Source organism: Hylobates moloch, unplaced genomic scaffold, assembly GCF_009828535.3.
Source record: "Hylobates moloch isolate HMO894 unplaced genomic scaffold, HMol_V3 SCAFFOLD_8, whole genome shotgun sequence".
In the NCBI taxonomy this organism is placed as follows: domain Eukaryota; kingdom Metazoa; phylum Chordata; class Mammalia; order Primates; family Hylobatidae; genus Hylobates; species Hylobates moloch.
In genome coordinates, this window is record NW_026652283.1 from 3,868,112 (window position 1) to 3,885,987 (window position 17,876).

At 38.8% G+C, this 17,876-nt stretch overlaps 1 protein-coding gene across 4 annotated transcripts in view; it reads right to left on the minus strand.

The window, feature by feature from the left end:
* The window catches only part of PARP11 (poly(ADP-ribose) polymerase family member 11), a 64,948-nt gene extending 51,116 nt beyond the window's left edge, over window positions 1-13,832 (minus strand). For 2 of the 4 annotated variants that reach the window (XM_058442771.1, XM_058442772.1), the window contains exons 1-2: window positions 13,600-13,832; window positions 3,904-4,025 (exon numbers count right to left, since the gene is read on the minus strand). Coding sequence is in view for 1 of the 4 variants with exons in the window: in XM_032159337.2 (XP_032015228.1) it covers window positions 13,600-13,617 (18 nt within the window). In the remaining 3 variants the exon portion in view is untranslated. Of the gene's footprint in view, window positions 1-3,903; window positions 4,026-12,899; window positions 13,466-13,599 lie in introns of those variants that run through there. The other 2 variants (XM_032159337.2, XM_032159338.2) reach the window with 2 other exon arrangements.
* Window positions 13,833-17,876: the final 4,044 nt, after the last annotated feature.

Here is a 17,876-nt window from a genome sequence, read left to right on the forward strand (position 1 = left end):
TGCATTTGCAAGTGATGAAATTGCATATTTGGCTGAGGAAATCTCTAAACAATTTGCTGAAGGAGTGGCCTGGGTCCTCCTGACTGCTTAAATAAAACGCAAGAAGAGAGAATGACTTAAAGACAGAATTGTTAAGCAAAAAAGAACCAGTACTTAAAGATGCAGAAAATTCTCAACCTACCCATATTGAAAAGAACGAGAAAGTCTGTTCACAGGACAACACTAAGGTTGTGGCCAAATGATCATTTGATAAGATTAGTATGGATGTGGACCGCCCTGGCAGGAAAACTGTCAATTTGAAATGAAAAAATAGTAGATGGGAAGAAATGAAGGAGGGTTGGTAGACTTCTTGGACTTTTCAGGATGGGACTATAGAGCAATTCAGCTGCAAATGTGTGCTCTTCTTTAAGACAAGGAAGGATTCTAAAAGCAATTCAGAGATCATTCGGGGGATGCCTCCTTGGTTCAACAAAAGAGAGAACCACTGCCTTGCTTTCAATAGGCCAGATGACTCATGAGGGCTGGACCTCTCAAAGCCCAGGGATTGTGACCAACCCCAACAGAGGGTTCAGAAGGCAGCACTTCCACTTCTCTGGAAGGCAGGGTGTCAAGCCCATCATTCACTTTGTAGCCTTAAGATTTCATGGAACTTGCTCGGGACCTGTCACCCCTTTCTTCCTTCCTTTTTCTCCCATTCGGAATGGAACGTCTACCCTATGACTAGAACACCACTATATTTTTTAACTTTTTAATTTTTTTAGAGACAGGGTCTTGCTCTGTTGTCCAGGCTAAAGTGCAGTGACACATCATAGCTCACTGCAACCTCGAACTCCTAGTATCAAGTGATCCTTGTGCTTCAGCTTCCTGAGGAGCTGGGACTACAAGCACATGCCACCATGCCTGGCTAATTAATTTTTCAATTTTCTCAGAGACAGAGTCTTGTTGACCATGTTGGCCATGTTGCTCAGGCTGGTCTTCAACTCCTGGCCTCAAGTGATCCTCCCACCTCAGCCTGCCAAGTAGCTGGGATTACAGGCACAAGCCACCAAACTCAGACCACCATTGCATTTTGGAAGCACATATTTGGTTTCACAGGGTCACAGCTGGAGGAGAATTTGCCTCAGGATGAATCATACCTTGGGCTCGACTGCATCTGATTTAGATAATATTTAGATGAGATGTTGGACTTTAAAGTTGATGCTGGTATCAGTTAAGCTTTGGGGTGATTGGGATAAAATGAATGTAATTTGCATGCAAGGAAGACACAAATGTTTTGTGAAGGGAAGGGCCAGGGCCAGAATGTTATACACTAAACGTTTGTGTCCTTGCCAAATTGTTATGTTGAAATTCTAACTCCTAATGTGATGATATATGAAAATGGGGCCTTTGGGAGGTGATTAGATCAGGAAGGCAAAGTCCTCATAAATGGCATTAGGGCTTTTTTAAATTTTTGCCAATCTGATAGAGGGGCAGTATTGTGGTTCTATTTTCCATTTCCCTAAAGAATAATGATGTTGAACATCTTTTCATGTTGTTATTTCCCATCTGCTTATCTTCTCTGGTGCAGTGTCTATTCATATCTTTAGCTCACTTTAAAAAATTGAGTTCCTTCTCTTGAGATTTCAGAGTTCTTAATATATTCTAGGTACAAGTCATTTATCAGTTATATGTTTTTTAAATACTTTCTCCAGTCTGTGGCTTATCTTTTCATTCTCCTAGAAGCATGTTTTCAACAGCAGAAGTTTTTAATTTTGATAAAGTCTGTTTTATCACTTTTTTCTTTTATCAATCATAGTGCTGGTATTGTAGCTAAAAAGAATCTTTGTGGCCAGGCGTGATGGCTCACGCCTGTAATCCCAGCACTTTGGGAGGTCGAGGTGGGCAGATCACAAGATCAGGAGATTGAGACCATCCTGGCTAACACGGTGAAATGCCAACTCTACCAAAAATACAAAAAAATTAGCTGGGCGTGGTGGAGGGCGCCTATAGTCCCAGCTACTCGGGAGGCTGAGGCAGGAGAATGGCGTGAACCCAGGAGGCGGAGCTTGCAGTGAGCCGAGATAGCACCACTGCACTCCAGCCTGGGCGATGGAGCGAGACTCCGTGCCTAACCAATGCTAACAGGAACTACACCAAAGAAAACAAGCAGATGGAAAATACATGAAAAGATGTTCAACATCATTAGTCATTAGAGAAATACAAATTTTAAAATTTGAAAAAGATTTTTCTCAGCCAAGCATAGTGGCTCATCCCTGTAATCACAGCACTTTGGGAGGCTGCACCCAGAAGATTGAGACCAGGAGTTTTAGACTAGATCACTTGAAGTCAGTAGTTTGAGACTAGCCTGGGGAACATAGCAAAACCCCATCTCTACAAAAAATTTAAAAATTAGCTGGGCATGGTAGCATGCACCTGTAGCTACTTGGGAGACAGGCAAGAGGACTGCTTGAGCCCAGGAGTTCAATGTTACAATGAACTATGATCACACCACTGCACTACAGCCTAGGCAACCGAGCATGACTCTGTCTCAAAAAAATAAATATATATTTTTTTCTATTTTTTTCACCTGGAAATTTGTAGTTTTAGATTCTGCATTTAGGTCTATGATCCATTTGTAGTAAATTTTATAGCTTATAAATTTTTCTATACTATATATTTTATATTAGTATATTTTATATACTAATATAAATACTATATAAATATATAATTTTTATAGTACAGCAAAGTATGGAGTGACGTTCATTTTTCTGCATATGGGTATCCAATTGTTTCAGCATCATTAGTTAAAACAACTGTCCTTTTCCCACTGATTCGTACCTTTATTAAAAAATCACTTGTTTGTGGCCCTATTTTTTATTCTATTCCATTCCATTAATTAACTTCCCTAACTTGATGCCAATACCACACTGTTTTGATTATTGTTGCTTCACATGGAATCATTAAATCAGGTAGCATTAGCTCTCCAAATTTGTTCTTCTTTTTCAGAATTGCTTTGGCTATTCTAGGTCCTTGATTTTTTTACTGGGATTGCATTGAATTATCAATCTGTCTGGAGAAAATTGGCATCTTAACAATATTGAGTATTCCAACCCATGAATAAATTATATCTCTTGACTTATTTAGGTCTTAATTTTTTCAAGAATGTTTTGTAGGTTTCAATGTACAGATCTTGCGAATCTTTTCTGCTACTTTCAGGCTTATTTCATATTTTTGATAGTACTGTAAGTGGAATTGCATTTTAAAAGTCAATTTCTGATTATATGTTGCTACTGTATAGAGATACATTGATTTTTATATATGAATTCCATACCTAGCAACCTTATGAAACTCGTTTATTAGTTCTAAGAGCTTTTCAAAGATTCCATTAGATTTTACATAGGCATCATATCATCTGAATAAAGACAGCTTTACTTCTTCTAAGATTTAGATGCCTTTTTCCTTTCTTGCCTTTTTCCTTAGAACCTCTAGTAGAATACTGAATAAAGAATGGACATCATTGCCTTGGGAGAAAGTAGTCTTTCACCATTAAGTTGTTAGATAAAGGCATTCTGAAGATGCCCTTTGTGTCAGGGGTCCCTAAGACAACCCTCAGGGTTGATGATTTGCTAGGACTCACAAGACTCAAAAGTTGCTCTACTCATGGTTACACTTTATTACAGTGAAAGAACATAGAGTAAAATCAGCAAAGGGGAAAAGCATATGGGGTGAAGTCTAGAAGAAACCACATACAAGGTTCCAAGTGTCCCTTCCCAGTGTAGTCACATGGAACACACTTCATTCTCCCAACTATGTGTGACAGTATGTGCAAAGTGTTACCAACCAAGGAAGTTCACTTGAGCCAAACTGTACAGGGCTTTTACTGGGTATCAGTCATATAAACATAACAGCACCTGTGTGACTGACCTGTTACTGAAGCTCCAGATTCCCAGAGGGAAAGCAGGTCTTCACCATAAACTGCATTGCTAGTATAAACAATCTGGACAAGCTGGTATAGCACGGCTCAAAGACTCAGGCATGCAAATACACTATTAAGACAAAAAATTTCAAGAGCTTAGTTCCCTGGAGGTGAGCAAAGGACAGTCATGGAAACAAGCTTAAGAATGGGCAAGGTTTGAACAACCCCAGCCTGCTGAGTTAACTCCCTTCCACATACCTTCCATCAGGTTGAGCAAGTTCCTTTCTATTCCTAGGTTGCTAAGAATTTTAATCAGGAATCGATATTCGATTTTGTCAAAGGCTTTTTCTGCATGTACTGGAATCACCATATAGTTTTTCATTTTAGTTTGTTTACCTGATGAATTATATTGATTGCTGTTCAAATATTAAACCTTGCATTCTTGGAATAAACACCAGTTGGTCATGATGTATTAATCCTTTTATATATGTTAGATTTGAGTTGCTAAAATTCTGTTTAAAATTGTGCACGTATGTACATGCAGGATATTGGTCTGTAGTTTTCTATGATAGGTTTTGAAATAAGGGTCTGACAGCCTTATGAAATGAGTTGTGAAGTATTACCTCCTCTTCCATTTTCTAAAACTGTGTTAATTAGTATTATTTCTTCCTTAAATATTTGGTAGAATTCACCACTGAAACCATCTGGACCTAGAATTTTCTTTTAGAATGATTTTTTTCTGCAAATTCAAATTATTTAACAGATGTTAGACTATTTGTATTATCTGTTTCTTCAGTGAGCTTTACCAGTTTGTATCTCTCTAGGAATACGTCCATTTGATCTAAGTTGTCATACTGCTTGATATAAAGTTGTTCATAACATTCCTTTATTATCCTTTTAATGTCTTTAGAATACGTGGTGATGTTACCGCTCTCATTCTTAATATTGGTAATTTGTGTCTTCTTTTTCTCCTGATCTGCTGGGCTAGAAATTTATTAATAGTATTGATGTTCTCAAAGAAGTAGCTTTCAGTTTCACTGATCTTCACTGTTGTTTTCTGTTGTAGTGATTTCCACTCTAACCTTTATTTCCTTGCTCCTGTTTAACTTCTTCTTTTTCTAGTTTCTTGGAAAGCTGTGATTATTGATTTGTAACATTTCTTCTTTTCCAATACAGCCATTAATTTAGCTACAAATTTCCCTCTAAGTACTGCTTTGGCACCATCCTACAAATTTGATATGTTGTTTTCATACTTTCTATTTTCTCTTTTCATTTCTTTAACCCATGGGTTACCTTAAAGTGTTATTTATTTACCAAATGTTTGGGAATTTTACAATCTTTCTGTTACTGGTTTCTAACTTAATTCCATTTAGGTCAGAAAGCACATCTTGCTTGACTTCAATTCTTTCAAATGTACTGAGATATGTTTTATGGGCCAGAATATGGTATATATTTTTATACGTTCTCTATGTAGTTGGAAAAAAGAAAACCCATGTACTCAGCTGTTGATGGGTGAATTGTTCCATAAATGCCAAGCAGATCAAGTTAGTTGATACTGGTGTTAAAGTTCTTTATACTGTTGCTCATTTTCTATCTGCTCATTCCATCATTTGGAGAAAACTACCGAAATCTCCAGTTAACTGGGTATCTATTTCTTATTGCTATTCTATTAATTTTGTTTCATGTATTTTAAAGCTCTAATATTGGATGTCTAAAATATCTAGGATTGTTTCTGGTTAACTGATCTCTTTATCATTAAGAAATGACATTCTTTATCCTTGATAATATCATTATCTCTGAAATCTACCTTAACAATAATAAACCACTCACATTTTCTCTGCATTAGTGTTAGCACTGTGTATCTTTCTCTATTTAGTTTTATTCTATTCATGTCTTTATATTCAAAGTGTATGTCTTACAGACAACTTATACTTGGGTCTTGTTTTTTTAATCCAATCTGAAAATCTCTATATTTTAATTGGGGTGTTTGATCCATTTATATGTAGTATGATTATTGATATGGTTAGCTTTGAGTTTACCATCTTGTAATTTGCTTTTTTTTTTTTTTTGGTCCCACCTGTTCTTTGTTCTGTTTTTCTTCTTTTTCCATCTTCTTTCAGATTGAGTGCTTTTAGGATTTCATCTTGTCTCCTTTGGTGGCTTATTAACTGTAACTCTTTGTCTACACACTATGTTTATTTCTTCAGTTTCTATGCTAACACCCACTCCAATTTAACTTTTCTAGCTTCTGATCCAATCTTTCCCACCCATCATCACTTATAAACAAACAAACAAAAGACACTTCCTAGGATGTCTAATGAGCTTCACATTACTAAATCCTACGCTCTTTTCAGTCCTCATCTTACTTATCTCACGGTAACATTTCACAGTTTATCCTCTGTCCTGAATAACTCTTCTCTTGGTTTCTATGACATGACACTCTCCAGATCATCTTACTTTTTGTCCATAAACTCTGAATCTCCTTTGCACTTTGACTTCTCCTCAGCTTGTAACTTTTAGAGTTCCTCATGACTCAGTCCTAGCCCTTCTTGTTTTCTCTCAGAATCTTCAAAAGACGGTCCTCAGGGACTATGAGATCTTTCACAGGCATTTTCAGGGGCAAAGTAATGAAATAAATTTGTCTACATACATTTTGAAAAGTTGAAATGTAAGATTAATGATAATCTGCATGAAAATCACTTTATTTTCTTTAAAGTTACCATTCACTATAATATCCCATTATATTCGCTCTCTGTTGATACATTCATATCAACCATAGTTAGCATTTACTTAAATATAGTAGTATAAAACTCAAGTAAACTTTCAGATTATTTTCACGCAAAGCACAAAGTCCATTTGCTTTGTTGATAAGGACAAAGAAGAAACCAAGAGAAAAGACGCATTCCTCAGCTAAAACAGGTAAAAATTCTTGATACTGCTGAGAAGCTAGTCAAGTCAAATTTAATGCCTGAGAATAAACAAGCTATTGACCAAAATTCTTTATTAAATGATTCTACTGGATGTCATATATTATCATGCAACACAATACAGAAGAGCAATTACTATCATGTGAGTGTTTTAGCATATATTTTGTTTTACAATTGGACAAACTACCTGTGGAGAAAATATAAATCAGTCCTTGACACATATATAGTATATAAGGTAAAAGTACTCAACAACTTTTTGTTCTACATATCAGTGAAAACTTATAGTACAGGGAAGACAGTTTTTATTTAGACAATGATACTTTTGTGAGCTATGACATAAGTTGAAAAAGGTGCAACACATTCAAAATTGACAGAGCATGAAGTATACAAATAGCAAAAACATACACTGTTATATTACTAAAAGATTCTTTATATGAAACAGGAGTCAACAATATGCCTCCTGATTATAACTGAGTGTTGAAGGAAATAATGGAAATTAAACATCATCAAATATTGACTATTCAGAGTACGTGCTCTCAGATGTTGCAGAAGGAAATGGCAGCGTTTGCAAGATTATTCTTCCCACGCAAGTTTGCTGGCTGTCAAGGAAAAAGGTGCTGACAACTTTCTGAAACGAGGGATGAGATTTTAAAAAACAAAAAAATTCTTCATAACGCTGACAACACCAAAAAGTAATTCTATGTTTTCTAGAGTCCTGCTTAAATGGAGTATAGCAGAGATACATCTAGAATTTTAAATAGCATGAACCTACTACTTCAATACCTGATTTTTAATGCTGAGAATAAGATACCATATTTTTCAAAGTCACCAAGCTATGCTGCAAATGGCTCAATTGCTAGGATGTGACTCCTTCCCAAAACCTGATGGTTTTCTTCACTTCTCAGAGGAGACTGATTACACTATTTTGTGTATAAAGAACATGACTAAATGTTAAAACAAAACATGGGAAAATACTTTCCAGATACTGAAGAAGTAAAAAAATGACTTAAGAATCCATTTGTTACTACCTTCCAAACATTCAGGCTGGTTGAAACATTCACCCTAATATTATAGGCTTGTCAATAATGCAACTGAAAGAGCACAAGATATAATCTTCAGGGAGAAATCTTCCGATAATTTCTCAGTCTGTATTTGACCTTGATATTCCAAAACATCTGACAGCGCCAGCAAACACAAGTTGCAATTCCTGACAATATATAATCGTGGCACAACATTTCCTAATTTAGTAGACATACAGAGTAATCAAAATGTGGTCTAACTTACATCTCAAACTATCTATCATCAAATGAGATATAAGTACTTTGCAAGAAGTTGCAAAAAAAAAAAAATCATCCTTCTCAATGATAATAAAAACATTAATTTCTAAAATACTGTTTTATTGGGGGCCGGGCATGGTGGTTCACACCTGTAATCCCACAACTTTGGGAGGCCTAGAAGGGTGATCTCTTGAGGTCAGGAGCTTAAGACCAGCCTGGCCAACACAGTGAAACCCTGTCTCTACTAAAATACAAAAACTAGCCAGGTGTGGTGGTGCACACCTGTAGTTCTAGCTACTCAGGAGGCTGAGGCACGAGAATCACTTGAACCCAGGAGGTAGAGGTTGCAGTTAGCAGAGATCATGCCACTGCACTCCAGCTTGGGTGACAGACTATCTATAGACACTGAGGCTCAAATTTCAATTTCCAGCCCAGCCTTCTTCTCTGAGCTCCAGACTTACCTACCTAACCAACTGCCTTCCAAACGTTACTACTTGATGCCTCATAAGCACATTAAACATAGTGAGTTCAAAACCAAACTCCTGTTATCTTCCATATGGCTTTCCCTTTTCCAAGCTCAGTGAAAACATCTTGTTCCTGGCTGCCCGTGACAGAAAGCTAAGTCATCATCTAAGATGCAGCTTGAATTGATCTTCTCTCTCCCCACTTAGTAGTCACCTTCATAAGTGACTTCATAGTCTCCCCACATAGTCCGAAGTCACCTTCGTCTCTACCCTGGACTACACTATAACCTCCTAATTAGTCTTCCTACAGCCCCTTATCCCCCTCAGTATTAGTTTTCTTTTGCTGCTAGAACAAATTACCACAAACGCAGTGGCTTAAAAACAACACTAATTTATTTTCTTACATTTCTGTAGAAATCTTACATGCGTCTCAATGGGCTAAAATCAAGGTGAGTTTGATTCCCTTCTAAAGGTTGTAGGAGAGAATCTATTTCCGTGGTTTTTCAAGCTTCTAGAAGCTACCCACATACCTTGGCTTGTAACCTCCTCCCTTCATCTCCAAAGCCAGCCATGTTGTATCTCTTTGACCATTCTTCCATAGTCACTCCATGTCTTTTGTCCCCATGTTCTACTTTTAAGGACCCTTGCGATTACTCTGGGACCCCCCTGGATAATCCAAGATAATCTCTTTATCTTAAGGTCAGCCGATTAGCTAATAACCTCCCCTTTGCCATGTAACAACATATTCACAGATTCTGGGTATTAGTATGTGGATATCTTTGGGAGGCCATTATTATGTCTACCATATTTTCTAATACATAAACTCATTTTCCACACAGCAGCCAGAGTAATCTTTTTAAAAACATAAGTATGTTCATGACACTTCCTTCAATGTGTTACCACTCCTCTAAGGATAAAGTTCAAAATCCTAAATACGTGCCACAAATCCACACATGGCCTGGTTCCTACCTCCTGGGCTTGTCTTCCGGCGCACTACGTCCCAGCCACATAGGCTTCTCTCTTTTTCTCAAGCACCAAGCTCCTTTCTGCCTCAGGATCTTTGCTCACACTATCTCTGCTGTCTGAATAGCTCTCCCCACCTTCCAGCCAACCTTTACCTGGCTAATGCTTGCTCAATCCTTCAGATCTCTATAAAAGTTACTTTCACAGGGTGGCCTTTCCTGATTGCCCAGTCTAGTACTAGCTCCCCCTACAATGTCATAGTACTCTTTTTCTTTCATATCTTTTTATCACAATTTGAATTAAATGTTATTTGCATAATTATTTGTTTAATATCTGCCTGCCTGCACCAGACTGCAAACCCACAAAGGCTGGGGCCTAGTCTGTTCTGTTCACCACTGTAAACCCCAGGACTTCGCACTAACTGGCTTATAATAGGTGCTCAATAAATAAGTGAGTAGGGCTGGGCGTGGTGGCTCACGCCTGTAATCCCAGCACTTTGGGAGGCCGAGGCAGGCGGATCACGAGGTCAGGAGATCGAGACCATCCTGGCTAACATGGTGAAACCCCGTCTCTACTAAAAATACAAAAAATTAGCCGGGCGAGGTGGCGGGCGCCTGTAGTCCCAGCTACGCGGGAGGCTGAGGCAGGAGAATGGCGTGAACCCCATGGGGCGGAGCCTGCAGTGAGCCCAGATCGCGCCACTGCACTCCAGCCTGGGTGAAAGAGCGAGACTCCTTCTCAAAAAAATAAATAAATAAATAAATAAGTGAGTGACATCACATGTTATTATATGACCAGCAGGCAGGTAGAGTATATGCAGTGTGGATATGCTGGACAAAGGGATGATTCGTGGCCCCAGGCAGGATGGAGCACAATGGCATGAGATTTCATCACACTACACAGTACAGTATGCAACTTAAAAGTTATTAATTGTTCATTTCTGGAATTTTCCATTTCATATTTTCAGACCGCAGCTGACTTCTGGTAAGTGAAATTGTGGTAAGTGAAACCAGGAAAGCGAAACTAAAATAAACTAACAAATTACTAGAGAAACCCACATGTAGAATGTTGATTTTTAAAACCAAATTGTGCTTATTGATATCATTCATATGCTCATAGGAAGAAAAACTATTAGTAGTAATAAAATACAGTAGCAATAAGACAAATATGTCTTATTTGGGTGGCAAAAGAAGAATGTGGGATGATATGTGGAGGGTTCCCCACTTTTAACAAAAGTCAGCCTGCTCTGCTGAAATTAGCAAAATCACACAGGTGATTTCAAAGAAAACCCATTTCTTACAAATAAATGAGATAATGATATAACAAACCAAGTATATAAGACATTCATTAATGCCTTTATAATTCTCACAAACACACAAATAATCCAACAGCAAATTCTGATGTATGTGTGACGCAGAAGGGAAAATTCATAGTAGGAGCAAAGAATTATCTTTAGTCCATGCTGGTGCAACCACCATCATGAATTCAACAAATATTTATTGAGTGCCTACTATGTGTCAGGCTCTGTTCTCTAGTTGAAGATACTATAGGAAAAATAACAGAGAAAAACCCCTGTCCTTGTGAAGCTTACAATATAGTGAAAGATTTAAAACCTTGAGTAAGACATATACTTGGGTGGCTAAAGGGTTTGTTATGGAAAAATTAAGAAAGACTGATAACAAAAATGGAATAATAGCTACATAAAGATATAAATACAAAATGAAGGCTGTTGATGACAGATAGTGAAACTGAATATATAAGCAGACAGCACATTCTCATTATTCTAAATTATTTTTGCTAAAATCAAATACAAGTAATTACTTTCCTCTAATGCAGCTGGAAGAGAGTATTATACGTATGAATCGAAAATACTAAGATGATGACTATTGTTATATGATGCACAAAAAGGAACCATAATGTGCAACTACCAAATCCAGACGAACCGACTAGTTTCTACCGGATAAAAACTTAACTTAAAAACATAGGGAAATGTACTGATAAACTTTCTAACTTACCTGGAAATATATTCCAGATGAGAGGGGAAGAATACTGATTATAGGAAATTATTGCAAATATGGAAATTAGGGGTTATTAAAGTAAATTTACGCAGTTATCTCAGCATAGGAGTAGTTTCATATGTTTCATATACAATTATGCATTGTATAAAAGCTTTCAGTCAACCATGGATCGCATATACAACAGTGGTCCCAAAGATTATAATACTTTATTTTACTGTATCTTTTCTATGTTTAGATACACAAATACTTTCCATTGTGTTACAAATGCCTACGGTATTCAGTACAATAATATGCTGTACAGATTTCTAGGTTAAGAGCAATAGGCTATTCCATATAGCCTTAGGTGTGTAGCAGGCTTATGAAAGTACACTCTATGATGTTGGCGCAATGAAAAAATCACCCAACAACGAATTTCTCAGAACATACCCCCATTCTTAAGAGGCGCACGACTGTATTTAATCCAACAACTTGCTGAAATGTGATTCTGCCATTTTTCCAGTCAACTCCTAAGTTGTAAATACCGTACATCTGCCACCTTACCAGGCAGTTTCAACCATAACAGAAGAATACTCTTGGCAAATAGATCCCACTCTCTGAGGGTTGTGTTGGGGCTCAGAAAAATACTGTGCCAAAGTATGACACTTTGGCATGCTGAGTACTTCGAACTAAAAGAGATTGGAAGGCCTCAGAAGCAGCCTCAGAAGCAGTCTCTCCCTCTGATCTTCTTTTGCCCTTCTGTCTCCTGCCCATCTTTCGTCACAGAAGTGAGTCACAGAAACCAGAATTCTTCTTCCCCAAGGTGAGTGACAGAAACTAGGATCCCTCTCCTACAAAGCAAGCCATAAAAACTGGAACTATTACTGTAACTTTTCCCTGCCATTCTCTGTAGGAACTGGCCATAAATTATCTAACCTACCTTGCCTGATAGTAGGTCGCTAAGACCCTCATTCCAGAAGGGTCCTTCCTCCTCCGTAGGAGGAAGAAATGATACACTGAGAGGCCAAGAAGAATCTGAACAAACAGACCTTGTTGGGTTTCCTCCCTCAGTTTATGAACATTAGAGTATATCCTTTGTCCAATCACATTTTTACACACTTGTCTATTCTTCATGGGTCCTACGCATAAAAATAGAGATCTCCCTGGTCTCCGAAGTGCCTGGTGGTGTAAAACTTTGATTAGATTTGCTATGCTTTTACCTTGTTAACCTATCTTCTGTTTTAAGGACTGGTGGCTGTGATCCTTACAATGGGTGGTGAGGAAGGGTACTAAACTTTTCCGCCCCTACCTTGCACTTTAAATAAATAAATCTATAAAAGCAAAGTAGACAAAAATACATGAAGTCATAATGAAAATACCAGGGTCAACCAAGGAAGAAGGCAGACTTGCAGTTGAAATGCTCCAGATCATCACTTTGTCCACTGAACGAAAACATCTAAGAACATACAGTCCATACTCCAAGTTTTAAACGACTGCCCACCAATAAGGGAAAAGGAGAACTGATGGCTCCTCTTAGGCCCATTCAAGACAAGGGGGTCCAATTCCCTTGCTTTAGACCGGTGGGACTGGCAGGTAAACCTGAGGCAAATGACTGACCACAGGTTCCAAGGCCAGTTACTCCAATTAGAAAGCAAAACACAAAGTTTCAAAAAACAGTGAAGGGAGTCGGGAGGCTGAGGCACGAGAATCGCTTGAACCCAGGAGACGGAGGCTGCAGTCAGTGAGCCGAGATCACGCCACTGCACTCCAGCCTGGGCGACAGTGCGAGACTCCGTCTCAAAAACAACAACAAATGGTGAAGGGATGAGGCTGAAACGTCACAGGAAGTAAAATAAATAATTGTAACGAGAAAACAGTAAAGCATTGGAGAATCCACCGAGGTACTTCCACTGCTTAAAAAGGTACAGACTGCAGAAGCCAAAAGGCCCGGTAACTCCGGTCCCGGAACTCAACACCCAGACTGAAGAGAGCGCAGGGAAGCAGTTCCGGTGACCCCCTCCCGCCCCTCTCTCATCAACCCCGCCCCCTGGGCCCGCCCCGTCCCGCCCGGCTACTCACTGGATTCGCTTCCCACATAACGGTGACAAAATCGAGCGGAGAGAGCCTGTGGGAAGGGGCTAGCCGCGGGGCCTGGGTGTTGGATTTTTTTTTTCCCGCGGGTCACCGGGAGCGAAGGGACGGAGAGGCAACCTTTACGAAGGCCTTCCTTCTCCCCCTCCCTGTCACAAGCCAGCGTTTACAGACCACCCAACCTCCCGACTTCCGCCCGACGCTGGCCAGTCAGATCTGTCTCCGCCCCACTCCCACAAGCTCGCCCCGCCCCCGCACGCTTAACCGTACGCGCGCGGGCGGTCGTCGTGGGCGGGGCTTGCGAGTATCTGTGACGAAGGAGTTTAAAGGGTTTCTAGTCCAACTGTATCACCCAGTGATCTTAAAGCCACGGCTGGCTGTATTTCTTTCCTATGAAACAAATTTTTATTGATCACCGTGTAACGGCCAAGAGTCACACAGGCCTGGCAATGGCATTTGGGAGAAACTTCATAATCTTTCAATATCTTCATCCTCAAAATGGAGATGGTAGTTAATATCTCCCTAAGAGTGAGATTATTGAAAGCATTTAGCACAGTATTTGGCACACAGAGTTCGATAAGTGGTGGTTATTTGCTCACAAGGGAACCTTTACATACTGTCCCTGCCCTCACGAATTTTATAATCTAGAAAAGAAAGCAAAAAGTAATTTAGAAAAGTTAAAAAGTGCAATATGATTTATAGGTAATATGGTGAATAGAGAGTGCAATGCTAGCATGTTCACCTAGGGTAGAGTGTCAGGAAAGCTCCCTCAAGAAGTTTAAAACCATGAGGATGTATTCCTACTGATGTAAAGAGAGCTAACAGAGTGAAATAATCTTCCATGCAACAAAGGATCTACCCCATAGGAAATGAAAATTAAACAGCTCATTATAGATCCTTCTGGACTTTTCTATGCCTCCACACATTGAAAAAAGAAATGTAATCAAAGAATACCTATAGATTTGGAACCGGATTTTTCTTTTCACTTTAAAGATTATGTGGATATCCTTCCATTCCATTAAGTTTAAATCTGTTTCATCATTTTATTTATTTATTTAGGCAGAACCTCCCTCTGTCGCCCAGGCTGGAGTGCAGTGGCGCCATTTTGGCTCACTGCAACCTCCGCCTCCGGAGCTCAAGCGATTCCCGTGCCTCAGGCTCCTGAGTGGCTGGGATTACAGATGTGCGCCACCACATCCAGCTAATTTTTGTATTTTTAGTAGAAACGGGTTTTCGCCATGTTGGCCAGGCCAGTCTCAAACTCCTGACCCCAGGTGATCCACCTGCCTCGGCCTCCCAAAGTGCTGGGATTACAGGTGTGAGCCATCTTGCACCCGGCCATATTTTAAAGTAGACTCATGGCGTTCCATAACTTATGTGTATACTACGTACACATAAATAGACACACACATTTGAAATAATCTACTGAACAGACATTTGAGTGGTTTTCTATTTTTCACTATTCCAAAAAAATGCTTCAACAGGCATTTCTTCACATTTGTCCATTTACTTCTTGGAATTAATTCTTGGAAAAAAATTATTTAATAAGAGATTATTTTTGCCAAATGGTTAACCAGTTGCCCCCATGTCGTTTATTGAATATTCTTTCCTCACTACTTTGAAGTGCCACTGTTAATTACAACCTAAATTTACATATACATATAGATAGGTATACATACACGTATATATCTGTTTCTGAACATTCTCCTCTATTAATTATCTGCTTATTCCTAAAATATGCCACAGTTATAATCATTACCTCTTTAATGTATTTGCCTTTTCATAAAGGAACCTCTCTCCTAATTCTCTTCTTTTTCAAAATTTTCAATATCATGGGTCTTTCCATTCATAAATACGTGTTTTCTCTACCTTTAGATGGCATTAACAAATTTTTTTCAGATCTGCATCAGAATCTGTAAAAAAAAAATAAATCACATAGGTTTGCATAATTCTTGGGAAGTTTGTTCCTAGATATTTTATAGTTTTTTTGTGAGATATTTCTCATTGTTGTAATTTAGGAAAGCTATTGATTTTTGTTTATTTACCTTGTATCCTACCACACATGAAAAAATGGCTTATTAGTTCTAATAGCTTGACAGCTCGTCTCTCTGAATTTGTACACAGACAATCATTATCACCTGCAAATAATGTGTTTCTTTCTTCCTATTACATTGGTCAAAACCTCAGAAAAATGTTTAAGACTACAGGACAAGATAATGGATATCCAGCTTTAATGCAGTAAGGCAAGCATGTGCCCATTAGGTGCTAGTGCTAGTTGGTATTTTTTTTTTTGAGATGGAGTCTCACTGTGTCGCCCAGGCTGGAATACAGTGGCTCAATCTGGGCTCACTGCCACCTCTGCCTCCTGGGTTCCAGCGATTCTCCTGCCTCAGCCTCCCAGGTAGCTGGGACTACAGGCACATGAGATCATGCCCAGCTAATTTTGTATTTTTAGTGGAGATGGAGTTTCACCATATTGGCCAGGTTGGTCTCGAACTCCTGACCTCAGGTGATCCATCCACCTCGGCCTCCCAAAGTGCTGGGATTACAGATGTGAGCCACCGCGCCTGCTAGTTGGTGTTCTGAAAATACACTAGCATCTTTAAAGAAATTTTCTTCTATCCTGTTTTACTGCATGCTGTTAAATCAGGAAAGAGTGCAAAATTTTACCAACTGTCTCTTAGCCTCTATCACTATATTTGTTTCTTACTCTGACTCCTTTATATAATGAATTATGCTCATTGATTTCCCAGTGTTCAACACATTCTTACATTTCTGAAATAAACTCTGCTTTGTCATGTTCTATTATTTTTTGATCGAATGAAAGCCATGCTGGGTTTGATTTGTTAATCTTTTATTTAGGATTAAAATGTATTTATAATTAACAAAATTGGTCCATTGTTACTGATTTTTGTGCTTGTCTTTAACAAGTTTTGGTATCAGAGTAATGCTAGCCTTGAAGAATGAACAGTAGCAGTTTAAGTGATTTAGGAACTAGCTCTTCCTTGAAGTTGGAAGTGAATTTTTACAAAGCAGGTTTAACTAGAAAGGTTAGAGCCAGGTCCTCAATCTTTTGTGAGGTTGGAGCTATACTTTGTTTTCTTGAAGATGTGGAGTTGCCTGAGCTGGTGGTAGGAGAGTGGGATGGAGAGAACACAACTGGTTTGAGTACATATTGGGTGAACAATTCCTTAAAATATACTGCTCTACACCTAAGTGACGTGAAGGGAAGTGAAAACGGCTATACGAATTTTAGTGATTTTTTTGCTTATTTTTACTGCTTTAGGACCACTGAGTTAAATAGCAAGTTATTGGAAGAGTCCTTAATGATTATTTAGCACACACAAAGTATTTAAACTTTTTAAAATAAATGGCCACTATTTTAAAACTGGGAAATTTCAAATTTAATAATCTGGGCCTCCAGTTTTGCTTTCACACTGTATTCCCGCATGTCAACAACTGACTGAAGCCATGTTGACTCCTTTAGACTGGGAATGGGCTGTCAGTCTCATTTAAATTACCTCCCTAGGCCCTTTTAGGTATTTGGGCTTATACCTAATGAGACACCTCTTATCTTACTGAGGCAACATAATAGATCTAGGACTTTCTGAAATACCCACAGAAAACAACTTTACCGAACTCTGCCATAACTTACTCAAGAGTGAGCTCCATCATTGTAACCCAAACTCTTGTGGTCTTTAGCAGATGATGGCAGTTCCCCCTTATCTGCAAGGGATACATTCCAAGACCCACAGTGGCCGCATGAAACCACAGAAAGTACCAAACTTAGTATACACTTTTTTTTCCAACCTGATAACCAAGACAGCTACCAAGAAACTAATGGGCAGGTAACATACAGGCATAGCTCATAGATATTTCCAGTCCACTTCCAGACTATCACAATAAACCAAATATTACTATAAACCAGGTCATATAAGTTTTTTGCTTTCCCAATGCATATAAATCTTCTGTTTATACTATACTATAGTCCAGTAAGTGTGCAATACCATTATGTCTATAAAAATGCTCATACCTTAATTTTAAAATACTTTATTGCTAAAAATGCTAACAATCGGCTGGGCGTGGTGGCTCATGCCTCTAATCCCAACACTTTGGGAGGCCAAGGTGGGCAGTTCACCTGAGGTCAGGAGTTCGAGACCAGCCTGGCCAACATGGTGAAACTCTATCTCTACTAAAAATATAAAAACTAGCTAGGTGTGGTGGCAGGCACCTGTGGAGGCGAAGGTTGCAGTGAGCCGAGATCA